Source organism: Pelophylax lessonae, assembly GCF_965119305.1.
Source record: "Pelophylax lessonae genome assembly, chromosome: 1".
Lineage (NCBI taxonomy): Eukaryota > Metazoa > Chordata > Amphibia > Anura > Ranidae > Pelophylax > Pelophylax lessonae.
Genome location: NC_138768.1, coordinates 587,956,178 through 587,978,308, shown reverse-complemented (window position 1 = coordinate 587,978,308; position 22,131 = coordinate 587,956,178). Strand labels below are relative to the sequence as shown.

Genomic DNA, 22,131 nt, shown 5'->3' with positions numbered 1-22,131 from the left:
TGTTAACTGTTTAGAAGGGTATCTTAGAGGCTGCTACCTTATGTTTATGTTGTTTTGCTAAGAAGGCACCAAGTCTGTTGTTTAATGCATAAAAGGAGAGACAGAGTCGATGTGGGAGGAACGTTGAAAAAGTTCACTAAGTTGCGATCGTAAGTCTTTTAGTTTGGCAGCAGTGACAGGGTCAAATTGTCGCTTGTTTTTGGGAATCCAAAAGATGTATTTGGGAGGTAAGTTGGGTAATGGAGTGCATATGTTGGGGTTTTTTATGGGCTGAAATTATGATGAGTATTCCTCTAAGGCCTTGGGACTATTCCAAACAATTGTAGGGCCAGAAACTGAACTAGAATTGGTTATGAATAAATTCTCAAGGGCAGAGTCAATCTGTTTTTGGTTTCTAGTCTCTAGTCTAGTCTCCACAGATAAGGAGTGCAGCTATTAGCTGAAATAGAGGGTTCCAGGATTTTACCGCAGGTGCATGGTTGGACCAAGTGGTAAATTCGATAGAGGCTGAGGATGCTTACTATAAAGTAAAATTGTTTAGAAGAAAGAGACTGGGTCTAGAGTAAACTTTGTGTGAGAAAGAATAGAAGATAAAATCTCTCTCATTGCCATGTTTACACAGCTAGGGATTGAAAAGGTTCTCTTAGGAGATAAGGAACAGGAGAGAGGAGGGTGACCTATGAGTAGGGTTAGTAGAGTCCATTGAGGGGTCACCAACTACATTGAAGTCTCTGCATATTACTATAGGATTGGATTTGTAAGGTTGAAGTTTAGAGAAAAGAGATTTAAGAAAAGGATTTCTTGTGGGTGTTGGGAGCATAAGGGTTAACCAGGGTTGTACGATAGTTATTAATTATCGCTGTGATAATGAGAAACCGGCCATTGGGATCAACATCTAAGGAGTGTAGGTGGAAGGAAGCTGAGTGACGGATAGCTACCATAACTCCTTTCCGCTTGGAATCAGTATTGACAAAAAAGTTGTGGGGGAATTTCAGATGAGAACATTTTGGTGGCTTAGAAGCGGCTAAATGTGTCTCCTGGACACATACAACGTCACACTTAGCAGAAAGAGCTTCGCCATAACAATGAGCTCTTAAAAGGGCTAGTAGGCCCCTTAACATTCAAGGATAGCATTTTAAGCGACATGACAATATATATGAGGGGGTGTAAACCTCTCAGATGTTTAACAAGGGCAACGTGAGAGAATCGACTCTCAAAGACACTACAAGGCATATGAGGTCAAAGACACTAGGTATTACCTTTCACATGACAGTCTAAATTTTGCACATACCCTTTCTACTTATTTTGCAGACTGCGGTTACTGCTGGTGCAATTACTGCTGGCAGGTACTGCTGGTTTTGTGGATACTGCTGGAGGAAGCAGCGGCTGCAGTAGAGAGCAGAGCCGCTGCTTCCTGTATGCCTCCTGTCACAGGCATAGTGCATTTTATATCACTCCACCTGTGACAGAGCCGTTGCTCCCTGTATAGTTCCGGCTCTGTCACAGGCGGACTGCAGACATCCCAAGTCACCCGCAGCAGCCAAAAATCGCACCGCACTTGCAGCCTAGTGCGTGCCCATCCAATGCAGCCTGATCAGTGCCCATCCAATGCAGCCTCAGCAGTGCGTGTCCATCCAATGCAGTCTGCAATGAAGAGAGAGGAGAGCAGCTGGATTACACAGAGGGGGGAACTCCTGCTTACCCAGCGACCACTGTCATACGAAGTCCTGCCTCCTGGACTGGCTCCTATTATAGATGTCACCAATGTGCTGTCTATCATAGGAGCCGGTCAAGGAGGCGGGGCTTTGTATGACAGCAGCCGCCGGGTAAGCAGGAGAACTCAGTCTGTTTGTAATCCGGCGGTGCTTGCCCCCCCCCCTCTTCCCGTCCAAGGCAGCCTCTGCCTTCAGTGAGTTGGAAGCCACTGTGGCCGTGCCCCCGACTCGACTTCCTTCCTCCACAGCAAAAAAGATAAAAAATCCGCAGGTTAGACTATCTGGTGTAAAACAAAAAAAGAACATACCAGTCCATGGGAGGGGGGGGGGGGAGAGGAAGGTGGTAGTCAGAGTAGGAGGATACAGAAACAGGTATACAAATTTGTGTACATAGCACACCAGTACCCTGGGTTAGGAGGGTAATAACTGAAAAATAACAAATAAGAATAAAGATCAAATGTCAACTGGTTTGAACATGAGAACCCAGCACAGAGAACAGTATGAATAGCTGTAAAGGCTACGAAGGCCTATGATGGTCAGTCATAGTGGCAGTTGTCCGGTGTTATCAGGTCATTGTCATACATCTGAGATGTGGTAATGTAGCATTAGAAAGGGTAGCAATTGGAGGTAGGGATAGGCCCCAATTTTGGAGATTTTTCAAGCCCGGAATGAGTTGGTGGATGGTCACTGATTTGCCCTGGAATGTGACAATAAGCTTTATAGGGAATTCCCATTTGTAGGTAATATTGTAATCCCTCAGGGCGGATGTAATAGATGAAAGCTCTTTGCGCTTTTGGGCAGTGGCTGCAGGTATATCTCTATAGAGTGTTAAAATGTAGATCTACCCTAAAACTAAAATCTATGCATCTTTAGGTATCTATGATCTAACACTAATCTATCTAGCCCTGTAAAGAAGAAATCAGTATACATACCTTTTTTGAAGCCGATCTGACACAATCCATCGCTGACCTGTCAGCTGCAGCTTTGTTGTGCAGGCGGGTGCAGAGGACAGGGCTAGATAGGTTAGATAACTTAGTGTTAGATCAAGGATGCCTGTAGATGCAGGGATTTTAGTGTTAAGGTGGACTTCTACTTTAAGGCCACATAGAACTCTGTAAATGCTGACATATTATTAGCGGACAGGAGTATTCGTTCCTTAGATTGGAAAAAATTGAGTTGAGCTAGTAAATCTCAAGGTTTTTCTGCTGGGATGTGTGGCAGCTTAAAAATTCTGTGTGCCATGTCGATAGTGAGACCTAGGGTAGTGAGCGAGGGGACCAGAAGCTTAACAATTTGTTGCAAATAAGAGGTCAGCTCTGCAGGGGAAACAGTTTCTAGGATGCCTCTGATTTTGATATTATTTCTGCAAGAGTGGTCCTGTGCAGTAATGCACTGCAACTCTTCCACTTGATGTTGATGTGCGTCAACCAATTGATTATATGTGGTGACATAATTACTCAATTGGTGTTCAAGTGTACCTGAGCACTCCCCCAGGTCATGAATTTGAGATTGCATGTGAAAAATAGATTTATTCATGTCCTTCCTAAGATCTTTTTGTAGAGAAAGAAGCATAGGTTTAAGCACATTCTCAGATACAGAGCTATCAGTAGGCGGTAAAGCAGCAAGAGTGGCTGTCTGTTCCTCCTCGGAATCAGGGTCATTATCATTAATGCAGCCTGTTGAAATGTGAGATGCTTCTTGCTTACTGGTGCTTAGTGGGATAGAAGACTGCCCTCTTTGTGCTGTCTCTGGCACAGTTCCCCTTCAGGGTAGAACAATGTATGTCCTCTGGGCTGCTGTAGGAGAAGCACGTTGTGGAGCTGGCAGCGTCAATCTGTGAAATGAGCGGACGCTATTTTGGCTGTCTCCGGGCTCTGAGCCACTGAAGAAGTCAGTAAGCTTACGAGTGCCCACCGGCGGAGTTTTCTTCCGCATCATGTCTGGCGAGGTCATCGGGAGCTGTCTTGCCTAATGGTATGCAGCAATCATGGCTGTAGTAGGCGGGACAATCGGGTATCTTTCCCATGCTGGCAGAGAGGGAGATCTAAGCGAGTATTTGCATGCGTGGCCAAGCTCCGCCCCAATTTTATTATTTTTTTTTCTTACACAAAGTTGTCAAATTAATAAGATTTCTCACACACAGCATAGGCATACTCAGAATTACAACCCAAAACACATTCTACTCTTCCTCCCAAGAATGGCTTATCACATGCGTGTAACTTTTTCACAGCCTAGCCATATAGAGGGGCCCAACATTTAAGGAGCACTTTCAGGCATTCCAGGGGCATAAATTATACATCCAACTACCTGGCTTACTATCACAATTTTCGAGGTCCTGGAGCACCAGGACAGTGAAAATACCCACAAACTGATGAAGATTTTTTTATTGGATGTGGTTTATAGCAAAAAGTAAAAAAAATATATATTTTTTTACAATTTTCAATCTTTTTTTGTTTATAGCGCAAAAAATAAAAACCACAGAGGTGATCAAATACCACCAAAAGAAAGCTCTATTTATGGGAAAAAGGGACATCAATTTTATTTGGGTACAGCGCCGCACGACCGTACAATTGTGTCAGTTAAAGTAATGCAGTGGCGTATCACAAGAAATGGCCTGCTCATGAAGGGGGGTAAACCTTTCACAGAGCTGAAGTCTTTAAACTGCAGAATATATGCAGAATATATGTTATATGCAGAATATTAAACTTGGAGAATGATGTTTACCAATATTACAAATCCACAGAATTTCCCAAATGCCCCTAGCTCCAATTTGTTCATAATGCAGTTAGGTAGCGCTATAAATGGTGAATGTTGCTAAGAGCACATGGTCAAAATATCTGTGTTTAGCTTATCTCTTTAAAACCATATTGAAAGCTAATGATTTGTTAATACCAGATGGAAGCAATTTTTTTTGTCAATTTTAAAGTGTTACTATACCCAGGACCCTGCATTCCCTATATTTGGTCTCCCGCAGAACATGGAAATACAATTATTTTAGTAAATATAAACTGCTAATTACCTTTTTCTCTTCAGCAGTTTAAAGCAGTCTTGTGAATTCTATCAGTGTCTGGTTAAACCTTATAGGAGGAGTTTTCATTCTCCTCTGACTGTCCTATGAGGCTGCTGGACCCCTGACCCTCTGATGATCGGCCCTGTGCTGATCATATGCACCTTCCCAAGAAAAAAACTCTAGCAAGCAATATACACCAAACTGAGCATGTGCAGAGTGACTCCAAAGGCTCTGTGTTATCAGGAGATGGATTGGGGACAGTGGAAGAAGGGGAAGATCAGAAGACAGGTTTAAACTGTCTTTTTGCACAATGCGTAACATCAACCCCTTAGGTTCCACAGTGAGTGTAACGAGCATGCTTTATTGTATATACAGACTAATTTTACTGTTGTGGGTTTAATAACACTTTAAGTATTAATTCAACAAATGACTTTATTATATACAGTATATTATTTTATAATTTTTTTGTTAACTGTAATTTGGGCACATAGTATACTTTACCTTCCCCTCTGGTAAAGCATTGCAGCTCCAAGCCTTCAGTAGCATCTCTCCCTTCTGTTCCCGTTTTTGGTTCAGTGAAAAGGAATTGCTTCTTTGAAAGCATGTGTTCTTGTAAATTGCTTCTTGTTCTATGTCACTGAGTATCTAAATGGAAAACAAATGTTGTGTTCACAGATAATAAATAATTCCATTTGGTCATATTAGGAAAGAATAACAGAAGTCAAGTTTTTTGTAAAGGAAACGTATGGCTTTTGGTGCTTTATAAAATCTGCAGACAATCCCTGCCTGAACAATCTCAGTGGGAGGAATAGACTGGCTGGCTGGATCTACCTGTATGATTGCTCTTGATCCCCTGAGATCCGACCAGGCTGTTTGCTGACATACTGTAATTGGCTGGCATCAACAAGCATCCCCATTGAGATACTAGAAAACTAGGATTGCTTGGCATTTGAGTCTTCTTCAAATCATCTCATGTACGTGGGAACCTCTAAATTTTTCTTTGCTTCAAGATTGCAACATTACCCAGTTTATAGGAATGTAAACACAAGGATGAATGTTGGTTCTATCAGTTTTCAAAGCAATGTGTGATATAAACTGTACTTATAAGCATTGTCAGTTTGGAACGTTTAGCCAATTAATTAAACCATTTAATGAATATCTCTGCATAATTCTCTTGCCATATATGACTAAAGGAAACCTTTATTAAGAAGCATTGACCCAGAAAGTGTTGGAACCAGAGATAGTCATAAACTAGCTTTTTCCAAAGGGAGAAAGCAATGGCAGCTTACTGTATATATTTATCTTAGCACTGATTTCTTTTGAAATATTATACCTGATTTCTGTTAAAGTGCTGTTAGGCACTGACTGTCAGGATTGTGAAATGTGAATGTGTGTCACACAGTTTTTTCACCTATACATGGTAAGGTGTTCAACAGTTGATGGCTGATATGGAGAAAACAAACTTGTTGTTTTCTCATAATATTAATAAGTTATGTTATGGGTCCTGAAGCCCAGATGCTTTGTAGAGCTTTGGGTGGGCATGAGCCTCCATTCCTAGGTCCACATCTAAACTAAAAAGTTGCATGTGATTTCATTTAAATTAAATTATATTAAAATATATCAAATAGGCTTCTTTACTAAAGACAAATGTAATGTGCATAGGGGAATTTTTTATTAAATGAACAGAGACTGTTTATTTTGAAAACTGAATGTTCACTTTAGAAAGTTTATGCACATTTTGCAAAGTTAATGGCCTAGTGAATAAGATGGCACCATATTCACTTCACTTCAAACATTCATTAAATTGAAAGCAATAAATTCAGTTTTAAACATTTCTTTTCACATGATTGGCTATTCAAATTGAACATTGCTTTACCATATACAGTAAACTCCTGCTCCATCGCGGTTCAGTTTTTGCGGTCCCGATATATTGCGTTTTTTTTTGTAATGTTATTTTACTATATAAATCATTAAAAATGAAATATTTTTGTGTTTTCCATAGCTCTTGCTATGTCTCTCAGTATCTTTTATGTGTTTAAATTAGTTTATATTGTTTTAAAAGTGTGTTTAAAGACCTTAAAATGCTTTTACACGTACAGTGACAGTAAAAAAAAACATGCCTGCAATGCATTTTAATAGGGTTTTTCTTTTTCGCGGATTTTCACTTTTCGCGGCTGGGTCCGGAACGTAACCCCCGCAATGGAGGGGGGTTTACTGTATACTAAATAGAGTATTCCTTTTAACAAATAAACAGTCCCTATTTCTTTAGTAAATGAATCCAACTCTTTATAATGCACATGACAATACAAAGTTTAAGCCAAAAAAATACATTTAGACTTTGTATAATATTGCCAAAGAAACAAAGGGTAAAGAAAATATGGAATTAAATGTAATCAAACTAAAGACAAAACTGCATTAAAAAATGCTCACCTTTGTGCAAACCTCAAATTATAAAAAGAAAAGAGAGAAAAATAAAAGGGCATAAGAAAAAAATATTTGGTGGCACATAAAACAAGGTATGAAGAAATTATGAATTTCTGATTATGCAGACAAATACAAATTGAAGTATTAACAGCACACATTGTTCCTGAAACATGTACAAAATGAGAAAAAGTTTGTGAAAAGGGAGAAAAAATATATATTCTCGTGCCTACTGAAGTCTGACTATATTATTGGTTTTGCCCCCTCACCTCCTGAATAAAAAAATTAAACAAAACAAAACATTTTTTTTTACAGTAGTACTAGTCCATTCAACACTATATCACTGTCCTAAGTGTCTTCATCTGCGGTTCAGTGCCAGTCTTCTTTCACATTGAATGATATTTCACTGTCATTTAACACTTCCTTTGAGCCCAGGGCATCAGGGAGATGCCCCCTGTAGGTGAAACATCAAACTGCCCTTGACTCACAGTGCGCCTGTAGTCCCACAGCCAGCCTAACTGATACACTTCCTGCATAGCCTGGCTTCTATTAGGAGCTTCCCTATCAAAAGAGCAGCTGCACATTGAGTTAACCTTGCTGCACTTGAGAACCAGGATGAGAAAGGAGCATATGCATTCATGTAATCAATAAGTATGAATTCATTCTACATTATTTGGCAGCTTGCTTGTTAATACGTGTGTTCACACAAACTTTAGCCTAGGTTCACACTGAGGCCATTTTGAAATCGTGCCAGTTCAGCTTAATTTGCACGATTTCAAGCCAGCATTTCAGTCCGACTTCGGGGGCGATTTCACAGACATCTGTGCGGGTTCCTGCTCAGATGTCTATGAAAATTGCCCCCCGAAGTCACCAAAAGTAGTACAGAAACTACTTTTAGGAATCGGTGTGGCGCCACAAAGTCAGCGTCGCACCAATTCACAAAGTGCAATTTCAGGCAAATGGCTCTGAATTGACATGTGATTTGACATGTCAAACCGCATGTCAAATCGAACCAATATGAACGTGCGCTTAAGGAATAAATAGCTCAAGACAAATTCTCATAATGAATTAGAAATGCAGTGTTTTAACCTAGCAGCCACTAATGATGTATGTAAAATTTAACTTAACCTCCTGCCACCCGGCCACTGCACATATACGGCCAGGAGCATGCTTCCTCCTTACATAGTTACATAGTAGTTGAGGTTGAATAAAGACTATAGTCCATCCAGTTCAACCTGTGTAGGTGTGTGTGTGGCCATAATAATTTCACATACCCCTGAATGTTCTGATCCTTGAAATGTACGTCCAAGAGTCTTTTGAAAGTAGCCATACTTTCCGCAGTAACTACCTTTTGTGGCAGAGAATTCCACAGTCTTGTAGCCCTAACAGTAAAGAACCCCCTGCGTTGCCTGAGGTTAAAACGCTTCTCCTCTAATCGCATTGTATGGCCTCGTGTCCTCATGCAATCCTTGCGACTTAATTGTTTTTTTTTTTCCTATGCTGAGATCACCATTGAGGTATTTGTAAATTGCTATCATGTCCCCTCTCAGGCGTCTCTTCTCCAGGGAGAATAAATCAAGCGATTGTAAACGCTCTTCATAATTAAGGTCCTCCAATCCCCTAATTAGTTTAATTGCCCTTCTCTGAACTCTCTCCACCTCCAACACATCCCTTCTGAGGACTGGCGACCAGAACTGGACAGAATACTCCAGATGCAGTCAGACCAGAGTTTTATACAGTGGTAGGATTATAGTTTTATCTCTGGAATACATTAATTTCCTTATGCATGCTAATATCCTTCTGGCTTTGGCAGCTTCAGCTTGACATTGCTTAGTCTATCTTCTACTAAGACTCCCAGATCTTTCTCCATTTTTGATTCACCCAAAGGTCCCCCCCCCCTAAAGTGTATTGTGCTTTTTTGTTTTTAGTCCCCAAGTGCAAAACCTTACACTTTTCCACATTATGTCTCATTTGCCATTTGGTTGCCCACTTTGATATTTTGTTTAGGTCATTCTGTAAGATTTCTGCCTCAGGTTGGGAAGTTATTGCCCTGCCCAATTTTGCGTCATCTGCAAAAACTAAGATTGAGTTGATGATCCCGTCCTCAATGCTGTTTATGAATAAATTGAACAAGGTTGGTCCCAGGACTGAGCCTTGGGGGACCCCAATTACCACCCCAGACCAGTCTGAGTATGCATTATTTATCACCACCCTTTGGACACACCCTTTTAACCAGTTGCGTATCCAAGAGCAAACCTTGTGGTTGATGCCTGCAGACCTTATTTTATAAATTAAGCGCTTGTGGAGAACTGTATCAAATGCCTTAGCAAAATCCAGGTACACCACATCCACTGGTCTCCCCCTATCTAGCTCACAGCTCACTTCCTCGTAGAATGTTAACAGATTGGTTTGACAAGAGCGCCCTTTTGTAAACCTGTGCTGATTACTGCTGATGATGTTGTTGAGTGGATGTTCCTGAACGTCCTTCAGAAGGAGGAAGATTGTGCAGCTGCGTGCCCGTGCAGCTGCGCAATCCTGGTGTGCCTGTTTTCCCTAGACACAGTGAAGCACAGCTCGGCCGGAGGGCTTTGTAATTGGCCCTCCTGATCACATGATGGCTGTTTCCAATCACAGCCATCATGTAATGTAAACACAGCCATTGTAACGGTGATCGGCTCTGCTTCTTCTCACACAGAGCCTGTCAGTGAGGTGAAGAAGAGCAGATCTGTGCTGCCAGCCATAAATCAGTGAGTTTACAGCACTTTTACTGCTTTTTCCTCACTGACCACCCAGGTAGTGTCCCAAAAACAGTGTCCCCAACACAGTGAAAACACCTGTCACACATCTGTCCTAGTAAAATATTCTATCCCAGTGAACATCTGCCACATCTGGCCATCATCATCTGCCACATCTGTAATCATCTGCCACATCTGTCTGTAATCACTTGCCACAACTGTCAGTGATCTGCCACATCTGTCCATAATCTGCCACATTTGTCCCAGTGAACATCTGCCACATCTGTCCTAGTGAACATCTGCCACATCTGTCCCAGTGAACATCTACCACATCCCAGGGATCAACATCTGTCACACATCTGTCCCAGGGATCATCTGCACACATCTGTCCACTTGGCTAAAACATTATCCAGGGCCTTTAAAAATGTAGGTACTCAGGAAATGAAATGTGTAAATTATGCTCCTAGAACACCTGAGGGTGCTACTTGGATGTTGGGCCTCTGTATGTGCCCAGGCTGTGGAAAAGTCTCACACATGTGGTATTGCTATACTCAGGAGGAGTAGCAGAATATATTTTGGGGTGTAATTGCAAGTTTATCTATGCCATATAAAAGAAATAACTTGTTATATGACAATTTTGTGGGAAAAAATCTTCATTACCCAAACTATTGTGGGCAAAAAATTGCAACTTCAAAAAACTCACTATGCCTCTTACTAAATACCTTGGACTGTCATCTTTACAAAAAGGGGTAATTTGTGGGGTATTTGTACTGTCCTGACATTTTAGGGCCTCAAGAAATGAGATAGGTAGTCAGTACATCAGGATAGATAAATTTTCAATGATACGTAGCCTAGCTTGTAGGCTCTTTAACTTTCACACAAACCTATTATCAACACTTATCAGGATTTATTTTACCAAAGACATGTAGCAGAATACATTCTGGCCCAAATTTATGAAGAAATTAGATTTTATTGGATTTCTTTTGAAACAGAAAGTAAAAAAATGTTGTTGTTTTTTTATTTTTCAAAATTTTCACAATTTTTTCGCTTATATCACAATAAATAAAAAAACAGGTAGTAAATAAATACCACCAAAAGAAAGCCCTAATTCTGTGAACAAAATTAAAAACATTTAATTTGGGTAAGTGTAGCATGATTGAGTAATTGTCATTCAAAGTGCGAGAGCACTGAAAGCTGAAAATTGGTCTGGGAAGGAAGGGGGGGGGGTGCTTAGTACTGACGTGGTTAAATGCTTTAAACTGCGTAAAGAGCAGAAAGGTAACTAACTATCACCTAGGCTTTAAAAAAAATGCAAATAAATACAGCTTGCTAGACCTTTTATAATATTATTATTCTAAATTTTGGTCTATTTACTGTGGAATAACATTCTGTTTAAACATAAGCCATTGCATTAATGCAGGTTGCTCTGTATAGGCTATTGTTATTACCCAAAATTGGCTTTTCCAACCAGTCAGGTAATGCATTTTGTTACTGCATACCATTCCAATTTTGAAGTGCATCATTCCATTAAATAATGTGATAACATTTGCTTCCTGATACCTAAATAATTACATTTTGTAAAGCAGAAAGAATATGACTTTAAATATTTTAACATATAAAACTATGTTATTTTACATTAGCCAGAATTATGTACAGTATAATAAAATAAAAGAAGGCATTATTTCATGATTTATGTATCTGTAACAGCTTCAGAATCTATAAACTCAAAAATAAATGAAGGCTTCATTTCATGACTGATGTATTAGGGTAACTTCAAAATCTATATACTCAATCTGGAGTTCCTATTGGCTGGAAATTGTATCTTACTGTCATATTGCTGAGTTTGATGAGCCACTGATCTATCTTATCAAATGAAACTTTGAATGTATCCCCTTTGAACATGCAGCCTTCGTAGCCTTTGTCACTAACGGTTTCATCTAGTTATGTAGTCAAGAAAGAATGCAATACTCCAAAGAAGTGTCAAAAAAATGTATATAATGTGAACTGAAACAATATTTATTCAGGGTATTTCTCAGAACTGAAGACAAGGTGTATATGTCTGTAGAGTGAGAATTAAACAAATGGGAGGCCATTGGAAGTCAACCCATCATAAATAGTTATCAGACAGGAAAAATAGTGGGAGAAATTCCATTCAAATCCAAAAACCTTGCCATATGACAGCACATGGGTCAGTTAACTTTGCATTTACTGAGCCTAGCTACAAACTTTTATTTCCCTAGCACATCAAAGACTTACTGAATTAGCTTGGGGTGCCTCTGACTTTTATTTTTTAGGGGCTGCGGAGTAGTCAGTACATTAGTTCAGTAACACAAGATAAACAAGTGGTATATATTAAAAAAATATTTTTTTATGATAAAGTCAAGAAATGAAAAAACAAACTTTGGACCCCATAGATAACACATTATTTTCTGGGTGATTTTTATGATTCCCTGTTGACTATCTAACATTTACCCAGATAAGGAGGATGTGGACCAGGGCTGGTGGGCATCCTGACCGATCCTGCTTCGTCCCACCTTATACCTCGCTTTGCCCCATCCCCTTACACTTTCTTCTCCTATTGCTCCTTCCTTGTTACCTTTCCCATTTGTTTCTTTATCCTTCTTTCATGTTTCTTTATCTATCTTAGTTATGCACTTTTGGTACTCTGGTCAAGGAAGGGTTCTTAGGATTGATGTTTTCTCCATGCTGGACCCAAAAAGCCTAAAGCTTCCTACAAAATGTAATATATAAAAAACCAATGCGCTACCAGTATTTAGCAGGTATAAAGAAAAATAGCACAATTCCCTAAGTATAATAAGGTAGAACAAGCATTAGCAGCCAATCACTGCAGTGTCACCCCATACAATAACAGTGATACATAAAGTAATAAATTGGCTATTTTGAGATGACTAAAAATGTTTTTGTTAAAAAAAGTAATAGATCAACGCTTTAGCATAAAAATCAAAAACAGCGTAGAATGCAACTAATGCATAAAAATATTATTAAATCAGCGTGAACACATTATGATATATATATATATATATATATATATATATATATATATATATATATATATGTAAAGTGCATATCATGCTAAAATTAACAAAATTATTATTTAATCCCACGTGTAAAAAATATAGATCAGTAGATGTGAAAAACAAATCACAAAAAATATATATATCATTTTTACATATTCAAAAGTCCGTAAATATTGTGAACCAAATTTGTGCAAAAGAATGTGAAATAAAAAATAAGAAATCCATATAAATCATGGGTAGTAATGTCCAGTGATAAGGGTGTCAGCAGTGTATAATCCCAGCAACCACTATCCACCATCAAGTGCAATGGCCGCTCACCTTAATTCATGGAAAATAATGCATTTTCATATGAGGCATTCCAAATCATGGAGTTCACTCCGTGGCAAATGGTAGATCAAGATAATGATGCGTTTTCATATAAGGCAATCCTATTAGAGGGAAAACTCTGCAGCAAGTAATGATAAGCTCATGAAAAAACAGATAAGTATCTCCATAGTGTAGTATAGAAATAGTAGTTTAATATAAAACATAAATCACTTACAGAGTAATAAACTAATGCAGGTATAGTTTTCCCAAATAGGACCGAGGGGTTCCTGTAACAACAACAGTGTGTAAATCATCGAACTTCCAGTTTCAGCCGTAGACCAGAAGTGATGTCACCCGCCTCCTTTTGATGCGTTGCATCACAACACGTGACTTTCTCACGGGTTGGACATATTTTTATGCATTAGTTGCATTTTACGCTGTTTTTGTTTTTTATGCTATAGCGCCAATCTATTACTTTGTTTATGACTACAAAATGGCTATTCAGCTACCTCATACCCTTTTCAAAAGCACACAACTTGAGTAGCTGGGCACGAGTCAGATCCTATGGACATAGGCTATTGTTGACAACTAGAGATGGCCTTGCGGTTCGCCCGGCGGTCGGTTCGCGGCAAATTTTACTTGTTCACAAATTCGCAAAAAGTCGGACTTTTGACGATGTTCGCAAATATGTCCGCGCCGCCATTTTCTTTTTCATTTAGAAGAACTTTGACCCATGACACAGCCGTCAGGTGGAACGGGACAGTCAATTGAAACATTCCAGCACATGGACAGTCCCCCTACCCTATAAATAGACCCGATCTGGCGGCCATTTCACATTCCGCTTTCTGCCAGTGTAGGGAGAGGTCTGCTGTGCTCACCAGGGAGATTTTGCTAGACACATATAGCGCTGTGAAGATCCACAAATGTCCTTTTCAGGGCTGGTATTTTTCGGTATAGGTCTAGTATCTTTTGAGCTTAGGGAGAGGTAACCTTTGGTTGCTTTAGGGGCAGTTAGAGATTGGCTGCAGTCACACAGAAATCGTGTATTTGTGTCCTGCAAAAATATTGCCTCTTTTGCTGTGTTAACTCTGATACAAACAGTGCCAAACTCACTGGCCAATTTTTTGAACAACTGGTGTGATAGACCAGTGGGCCCCCAATAGCACATATTGAAGCGGGGTGTTATTTAACAGTATACTTTTCTAAGATTGTATTTTAGTCCTGCAAAAATTTGGCCTCTTTTGCTGTGTTAACTGTGCTACACATATTGACAACAGATACTGGCCAATTATTTGTAGAACTGGTGTGATAAACCTGTGCCCCCCCCCAATACCACAGATTGAAGCGGGGTGTTATCTACACAGACACATGGTCTAGCAAACATGGGCAGGGAATATACAGGCCGACACTTATGGTTCTGTGTACTGTGAACGCCTACCATACCTCTAGCCATCAAAAACTATGTTTTTTGCTGTCAGTTCAAACCATGTGAGCTAATTTTTGGAGCCTATACAGGCCGACACTTACGGTTCTGTGTACTGTAAACGCCTACCATACCTCTAGCCATTAAAAACTACGTTTTTTACTGTCAGTTTAAACCATGTGAGCTAATTTTTGCAGCCTATACAGGCCGACACTTACTTCTGTATACTGTGTGAATGCCTAATGTACCTTCAGCCACAGAATACTACATACTTAGCTGTCAGGTAAACCCATGTGGGCTAATGTTTGGGGCCTGGAATGGGCGACACTTACTTCTGTATCCTGTGAATGCCTAATGTACCTTCAGCCACAGAATACTACATTCTTAGCTGTCAGGTAAACCCATGTGGGCTATTTTTTGGTGCCTTTTATGGCCGACACTTACTTCAGTTACCTGTGAATGCCTAATGTACCTTCAGCCACAGAGTACTACATTCTTAGCTGTCAGGTAAACGCATGTGGGTTAATTTTTGGGGCCTGGAATGGCCGACACTTACTTCTTTATCCTGTGAATGCCTAATTTTTCAGACTGGAAATGAAAAACAATGGGTCTGTAAAGGTTTCCGCCAAATTGTGGAATGGATGCAGACCCATTTTACAGATGTGTGAATGGACCCTATATGTATTAGACCATGTATTTACCAGCTGCTATCAGTTCTGTCTGATTTATGGAAAAAAAACATGTTTTTGCTGTAAAAAAAAAAAAAGAAAAAAATTTAGGGCAACTTTTTCAATTGCAATACTTCTGTTATGACATTGTCCATGTGCTGGGACAAATTGTGCACAGCTAGTACGTCTTTTGTGGCTGCAAATAGGACCTAAAGGTTTTTTAAGTTCGCCTCCCATTAAAGTCAATGGGGCACGCCGCAAACCCGCCTTTCCACGCACATGAACTTTATTGGGATCCCAGTCTTAGTCCGTAGGGTTCAATACTGAGTTGGCCCACTCTTTGCAGCTATAATAGCTTTAATTCTTCTAGGAAGGCCGTCCACAAGGTTTAGGAGTGTGTCTATAGGAATGTTTGACCATTCTTCCAGAAGCACATTTGTGAGGTCAGGCACTGATGTTGGATGAGAAGGTCTGGCTCACAGTATCCGCTTTAATTCATCTCAAAGGTGTTTGAATGGGTTGAGGTTAGAACTCTGTGCAGGCCAGTCAACTTTTCACCCCAAACTTACTCATCCATGTCCTTATGGACCTTGCTTTGTACACTGGTGTGCAGTCATGTTGGAACAGGAAGTGGCCATCCCCAAACTGTTCCCACAAAGTTGGCAGCATGAAATTCTCCAAAATGTATTGGTATGCTGACGCCTTAAGGGTTCCCTACACTGGAGCTAAGGGGCCAGGCCCAACTGTTGAAAAACAACCTCACACCATAATGACCCCTCCACCAAATGATTTGGACTAGTGCACAAAGCAAGGTCAATAAATACATGGATGAGTGAGGTAGGGGTGGAGGAACTTGACTGGCCTGCACAGAGTCCAGACCTCAACCCTACAAAAAACACCTTTGGGATGAATTAGAGTGGAAACTGTGAGCCAGACTTTCTCGTCTAACATCAATGCCTGACCCCACAAATGCACTTCTGCAAGAATTGTCAAACATTTCCATAGACACACTCCTAAACCTTGTGTACAATCTTCCCAGAAGAGTTTAAGCTGTTATAGCTGCAAAGGGTGGGCCAACTCAATATTGAACCCTACGGACTAAGACTGGGATGCCATTAAAGTTTATGTGTGTGTAAAGGCAGGTGTCGCAATACTTTTGACAATATAGTGTATTTTTGTATTGATGTGCACTGTAACTTATTTCCTCATTTACGGTTTGATCCTGTATTTTACGTGTGCTTCTGCTATTTGGTGTTTGCATTTATTGCTGTTGATACATTCTTTTAATAAAAAACTTACTTTGAAAACTTAGAAAACAAAAAGCTATTATTCAAGCTGTTTCTATGATCCCTGGGTGCCTATGTTATTTTTCCATTTTTGTACATGCAGTCCTTGCTTCGCTCAGGATCTCCTATATTTATATAGTTCCTTAAACTGGAACTTTACTCTCAAAAGTTAAATTTCCTTAAAGGGTTGTAAAGCCTTAAGGTTTTTTCATCTTAATGCTGTCTATCCATTAAGGTGAAAAACCTTCTGTGCTTCACCTTCACTTTTTCTTACCTGAGCCTGGACTGATCTGGTCCAGCGATGTGTCCTCATTGGACAGATTGATAGCAGTAGGAGCCATTGCCTCCCGCTGCTGTCAATCAAAAGCTGTGACACGGGAGAGGGGGGCCGGGAGCAAGCCCGCACAGGTGCCCTCATGGAAAGCGGCTTTCCGTGGGGGCACCCGATGAAGAGGAGGAGCCAGCAGCACTGACGGGGTATCCCAGAATCGAGGATCAGGGCTGCTCTGTGCAAAACTATTCTGAATAATTGGGTGGATAATACACCCTTAAATACCTTTAACTTGCAATGGGAGAATATAATTGATTGAATTATTAGATCACTTTTTGGTATTATTGTATTTTTCCCTTTTTTCATTTTTGTATGTATTATACATTTTACATTTATTTTGTAGTTTTGCTTATGATAATTCCATGGACAAGATCAGAGGTGGGGAATGTATGGCCCGTGGGCCATATGTGGCCCACAAATCATTTGGTCTGGCCCCCCTATGGCACTGCAGGCAGCCAGGCAGCAGCACTATCTAATTATGTGGAGGAAGACCGTAGAGGCGCGCAGTGTCACGTGTTCAGGACTGATGGCTTTGCAGCGTGCTTCCTCCATGATGTTGATGTCATCATGCATCTCGAGCCAGCATTTCCCGCCAGCAGTACTAGCCAGCAGTAGCCACAGCAGTACCAGTTAGCAGTATCCACAGCAGTAACAGCCAGCAATACCAGCCAGTATTTCCCACCAGCAGTTCCAGCCAGCTGTACTCACAGCAGTACCAGCCAGCAGTACCCACAAGCAGTACCAGCCAGCTGTACCCACCAGCAGTACCAGCCAGTAGTACCCACCAGCAGTACCAGCCAGCTGTACTCACCAGCAGTACCAGCCAGCTGTACTCACCAGCAGTACCAGCCATCTGTACCCAACAGCAGTACCAGCCAGCTGTACCCAACAGCAGTACCAGCCAACAGTACTCACCAGCAGTACCAGCCAGCTGTACCCACCAACAGAACCAGCCAGCAGTACCCACCAGCAGTACCAGCCAGCAGTACCCACCAGCAGTACCCACTAGGAGTACCAGCCAGCATTTCCCACCATTTCCCACCAGCATTACCAGTCAGCAGTAACCACCAGCAGTACCAGCCAGCTATACCCACCAGCAGTACCAGCCAAGCGTGCCAGCCAGTATTTCCCACCAGCAGTTCCAGCCAGCTGTACTCACAGCAGTACCAGCCAGCAGTACCCACCAGCAGTACCAGCCAGCTGTACCCACCAGCAGTACCAACCAGCAGTACCCACCAGCAGTACCAGCCAGCTGTACTCACCAGCAGTACCAGCCAGCTGTACTCACCAGCAGTACCAGCCAGCCTTACTCATCAGCAGTACCAGCCAGCAGTACCAGCCAGCAGTACCCATGAGCAGTACCAGCCAACAGTACCCACCAGCAGTATCAGCCAGCAGTACCCGCCAGCTGTACCAGCCAGCCCTGCCCACCAGCAGTACCAGCCAGCAGTAACCACCAGCAATACCAGCCAGCAGTACCAGCCAGCAGTACCCACAGCAGTACCAGCCAGCAGATTACCAGCCAGCAGTACCCACAGCAGTACCAGCCAGCAGTACCCACCAGCAGTACCAGCCAGCAGTACCCACCAGCAGCTCCAGCCAGCAGTACTCACCAGCAGTACCAGCCAGCTGTACCCACCAACAGTACCAGCCAGCAGTACCCACCAGCAGTACCCACTAGGAGTACCAGCCAGAATTTCCCACCATTTCCCACCAGCATTACCAGCCAGCAGTAACTACCAGCAGTACCAGCCAGCTGTACCCACCAACTGTACCCACCAGCAGTACCAGCCAGCAGTACCAGCCAGCAGTACCAGCCAGCCAGCAAAGAGTTGACTGCGCTCCAGACTGACCGAGGCAAACCTGATAAACCCCTTGCAAGTAGCAACATCATCAATACTAGCTAACATCACACACCTCACAAAAAAGAAGCAGTTCCAGGGGTGAGTTTATTAAATGTTTGACCAAATATAACAGGCTACGTTTTAAGTTGAAAATTTTGTACGGCCCCCGAATTATGTTATAAATATCCAAATGGCCCTTGGCAGAAAAAAAAGGTTCCCCACCCCTGGATAAGATTCACCAAACCCAGGGTAATTTAGTGATTAGGGAGGGGGACTTGGATAGATTATTTTTGAGATTGCAAAGTTTATTAGAGTAAGGGTCCTTTCACACGGACATTTGTGTCATCCGCTCCGTGTGCCCGCATATCAAAAAAATATTTGATAAATATAGTAAAAACAAAATCCTCTCATGGGGATTGAGGATTCAGATCTTACCTATCTTGAAAAAGTTGATGATGGTTTGAAAAATACTTAGGAACAAAACTTACAGTCTTGCTCACTTGTTATGATAGACACCTTAAAGTGGTTGTAAACCCACTTTAATTACTTTTACCTATAGGTAAGCCTATATTAAGCCTTACCTATAGGTGCTGTAAATATCTCTTAAACTTGCACCGTTTAGGAGATATTTACAGTGCATGCAGCCGATGCCGTTACTGGCGAATGTGCTCTGAAGAAACGGCCGCCCGTGCTGTTTCTTCAGAGCCCTGGTCAGCAACAGGGACCACGCGGGCTTCGTTGCAGGTGAGTGTCACATAATATAATGCATACTAGCCCATTATGCATTTACTTTGCAGGGGAAAAAAAAGAAAAAAAATGTTAGAGTTTACTTCCTCTTTAAGTAAACAATTTGAGGTTGAATTGTTGTAAATAGATAGAGATACTCAAAAATGGTACCTTGAGCATGTGAAACTAGCAACATCAACTCTGCTTACACAGACAGAGAGAAATATTTGAGAGATCATAGAAAAATACATTATGGACATTATCAATAATGAGAAGAAAATATTTGCCAGGGACAATATGTCATATGACATAGGTCAGACCTACGACCAATAGACTACGTAGAAGAGAAATGAATGGTTGACCAAATAATCATGTAGAACATACTCAGGGAGGAACTGACTCAGCAGGAAGGAATGCTCACAAAATCCCCACAAAAGATTAAAAGGATGACGCACAAACGGAACATTTTAAACACATAAACAGATCAATACGTGATCAAGTTCAAAATAAACAACTACTTCACATGATTCACTTTCCTATTCTTTTCAAAAATCAGCTTCTATTTTACCGGTCACATCCATTGACACTATAGGCACTGGTTCCTTCTCTACAATGACAAACACCAACCAAACCAAGGTAAATGATAACAGTTATTCAGTTATAAATATTTCACAACCAGACCATCATGTAACCTCTATTTTTTTAGGCACCCCAATTCTCGAACACAAAAAAATATGGAACAAGGAGGTACAAATGCACAAAACCTAAATGAGCCAACCCAATAAATTTTTTTAATTGAAATTATAAGGATTGGTTTTGATGGATATATTCAAGGATATAGAAGCCTTCTTAGCAAAGCATACCAATCAGGATTAATCCACAATGACTTTCTTAAATGTTAAAGAACCAAAAGTACCAACCATTTATGCACTAACTAAAGTGCTTTAAAGTTTGATGGCTCCCCCAGGAAGACCCATTGTTTTATGTTGTGAAAGTGGACAGAGAACGCTAGTAGAATTGTTGATGAATATTGAAGTCACCATGCTAAAGCTTCTTTTTCCTTTGTAAAAAACACCATAGATCGTCTCATTATCATAGAAGGATTACAAGAAATGCTTGGCTAGTCACCATAGATTTGGAATGTATTTATAATTCAATACCACATGAAAAAGGATGTGCAGGTGGTGCAGAGTCATTTGCTAGAACGGGATCAGTCTTGAGGTTCATGCTAACCCGGAATGTATTCATGTTAAAATGCTCCCACTACCTCCAGGTACAGGGTGTTGTTAGGGGGACACATTGTGCATCCTCATATGCAAACCGGTACCTGGAGGGGTGGGAGCCCCACCTGTTTTCTCAGGAGGATATTTTAGATGACTTGAATCAAGTCATAACCTGGCATCGCTATCTGGATGATGTCTTGTTAGTTTGTAGTTATTCCCGGGAAGGACTAAATGTGTTTATGGACACCCTAAGGAATAATACGTTCAATTTAAAATGTACAATGAATTGTGATCAGCATAAGATAACTTTCTTTGATGTGGAGATCTTTATTGACCAGGGTGGAACATTGGGCTTGACACTTTATAGGAAACACTCTGTGGGAAACACAATCCTACAAGCATTCAGTTCCCATCCAAGACCATTGATATTGAGCATAACTTATAGTCAATATCTTTGAATGTGAAGAAATTGCAGTAGAGAGGTTGATTTAGACGGAGGTCAATAACCTACAACAGAGGTAAATGCCTGGATAGAAACTCCCTGACCTTTGGGGAATGAGAAAGACCTAAGACACGACCTATACATATATTAACGAGATACTCAAAATACATCAAATCGTATGAACTACAACTGATCCAACCATAAATAAATATATAAAAAGCTACTCTGAGATTACCTTCATGAGATCAAATTCTCTGAAAGATACACTAGTGAGGAATGAGGAATCATTACACAACTTCAAGTTTTTAAATTGTATTTTTGGGAATTTTCCCTTGTAGGATTTGTCATTTTTTGCCCTTTATGACAGTGAGGTAATTCTTCTCATTTGCAGAATTTGGAAAACTCATCATAGAGTGACTTGTCAGATCACGGGGGTTGTATATCAAATTAAGTATCTGTGTGGATGCTTCTATATAGGTAAAAAAAAAATGTTTGTTTTTTCAGAGAATCAGGGATCATGTATCTTTGATCTCAAAGCGAAAAAATAGAGACCCCCCATAAGCCCATTTTGTCCTTTACCATAATTTTGATTTGAATGTGATGAAATTCTTTGCAATGGAACACATACCCAGTCATGAACAGGGGAAATATAGTTAAATTGCTACTCCAGAGGAATACCTAATGGATCTAATCCCTAATGCCACCAAACACCCTGGGTTGAATGAATCTATAAGTTATAAACCATTTTTAGAATTATGATAAAAAGTAAGCCTTTGACAGTTATTAAAATAGTAGAATTAAGCTAAATCTATTGAAATACAAAACAGGAAATTTATGTGTGATTTTAAACTTTGCATAATTCATTTTTGTATTTGTTTTTGTTTCAGATTTTTGCTACAATACACTCAAGATGATGTCACTATTCTTGCTGCCTTTAAGTCCACAGGCATCCATTAAGTCCAT

General features: G+C 40.6%; 1 protein-coding gene across 1 annotated transcript in view; it reads right to left on the bottom strand.

The window, feature by feature from the left end:
- Positions 1-22,131, bottom strand: part of LOC309563930 (melanopsin-B-like) — a 341,036-nt gene that overhangs the window by 9,618 nt on the left and 309,287 nt on the right. Inside the window, exon 9 of the mRNA XM_082268561.1 lies at positions 5,227-5,370. Coding sequence (XP_082124687.1) covers positions 5,227-5,370 — 144 coding nt within the window. The remainder of the gene's footprint in view (positions 1-5,226; positions 5,371-22,131) is intronic.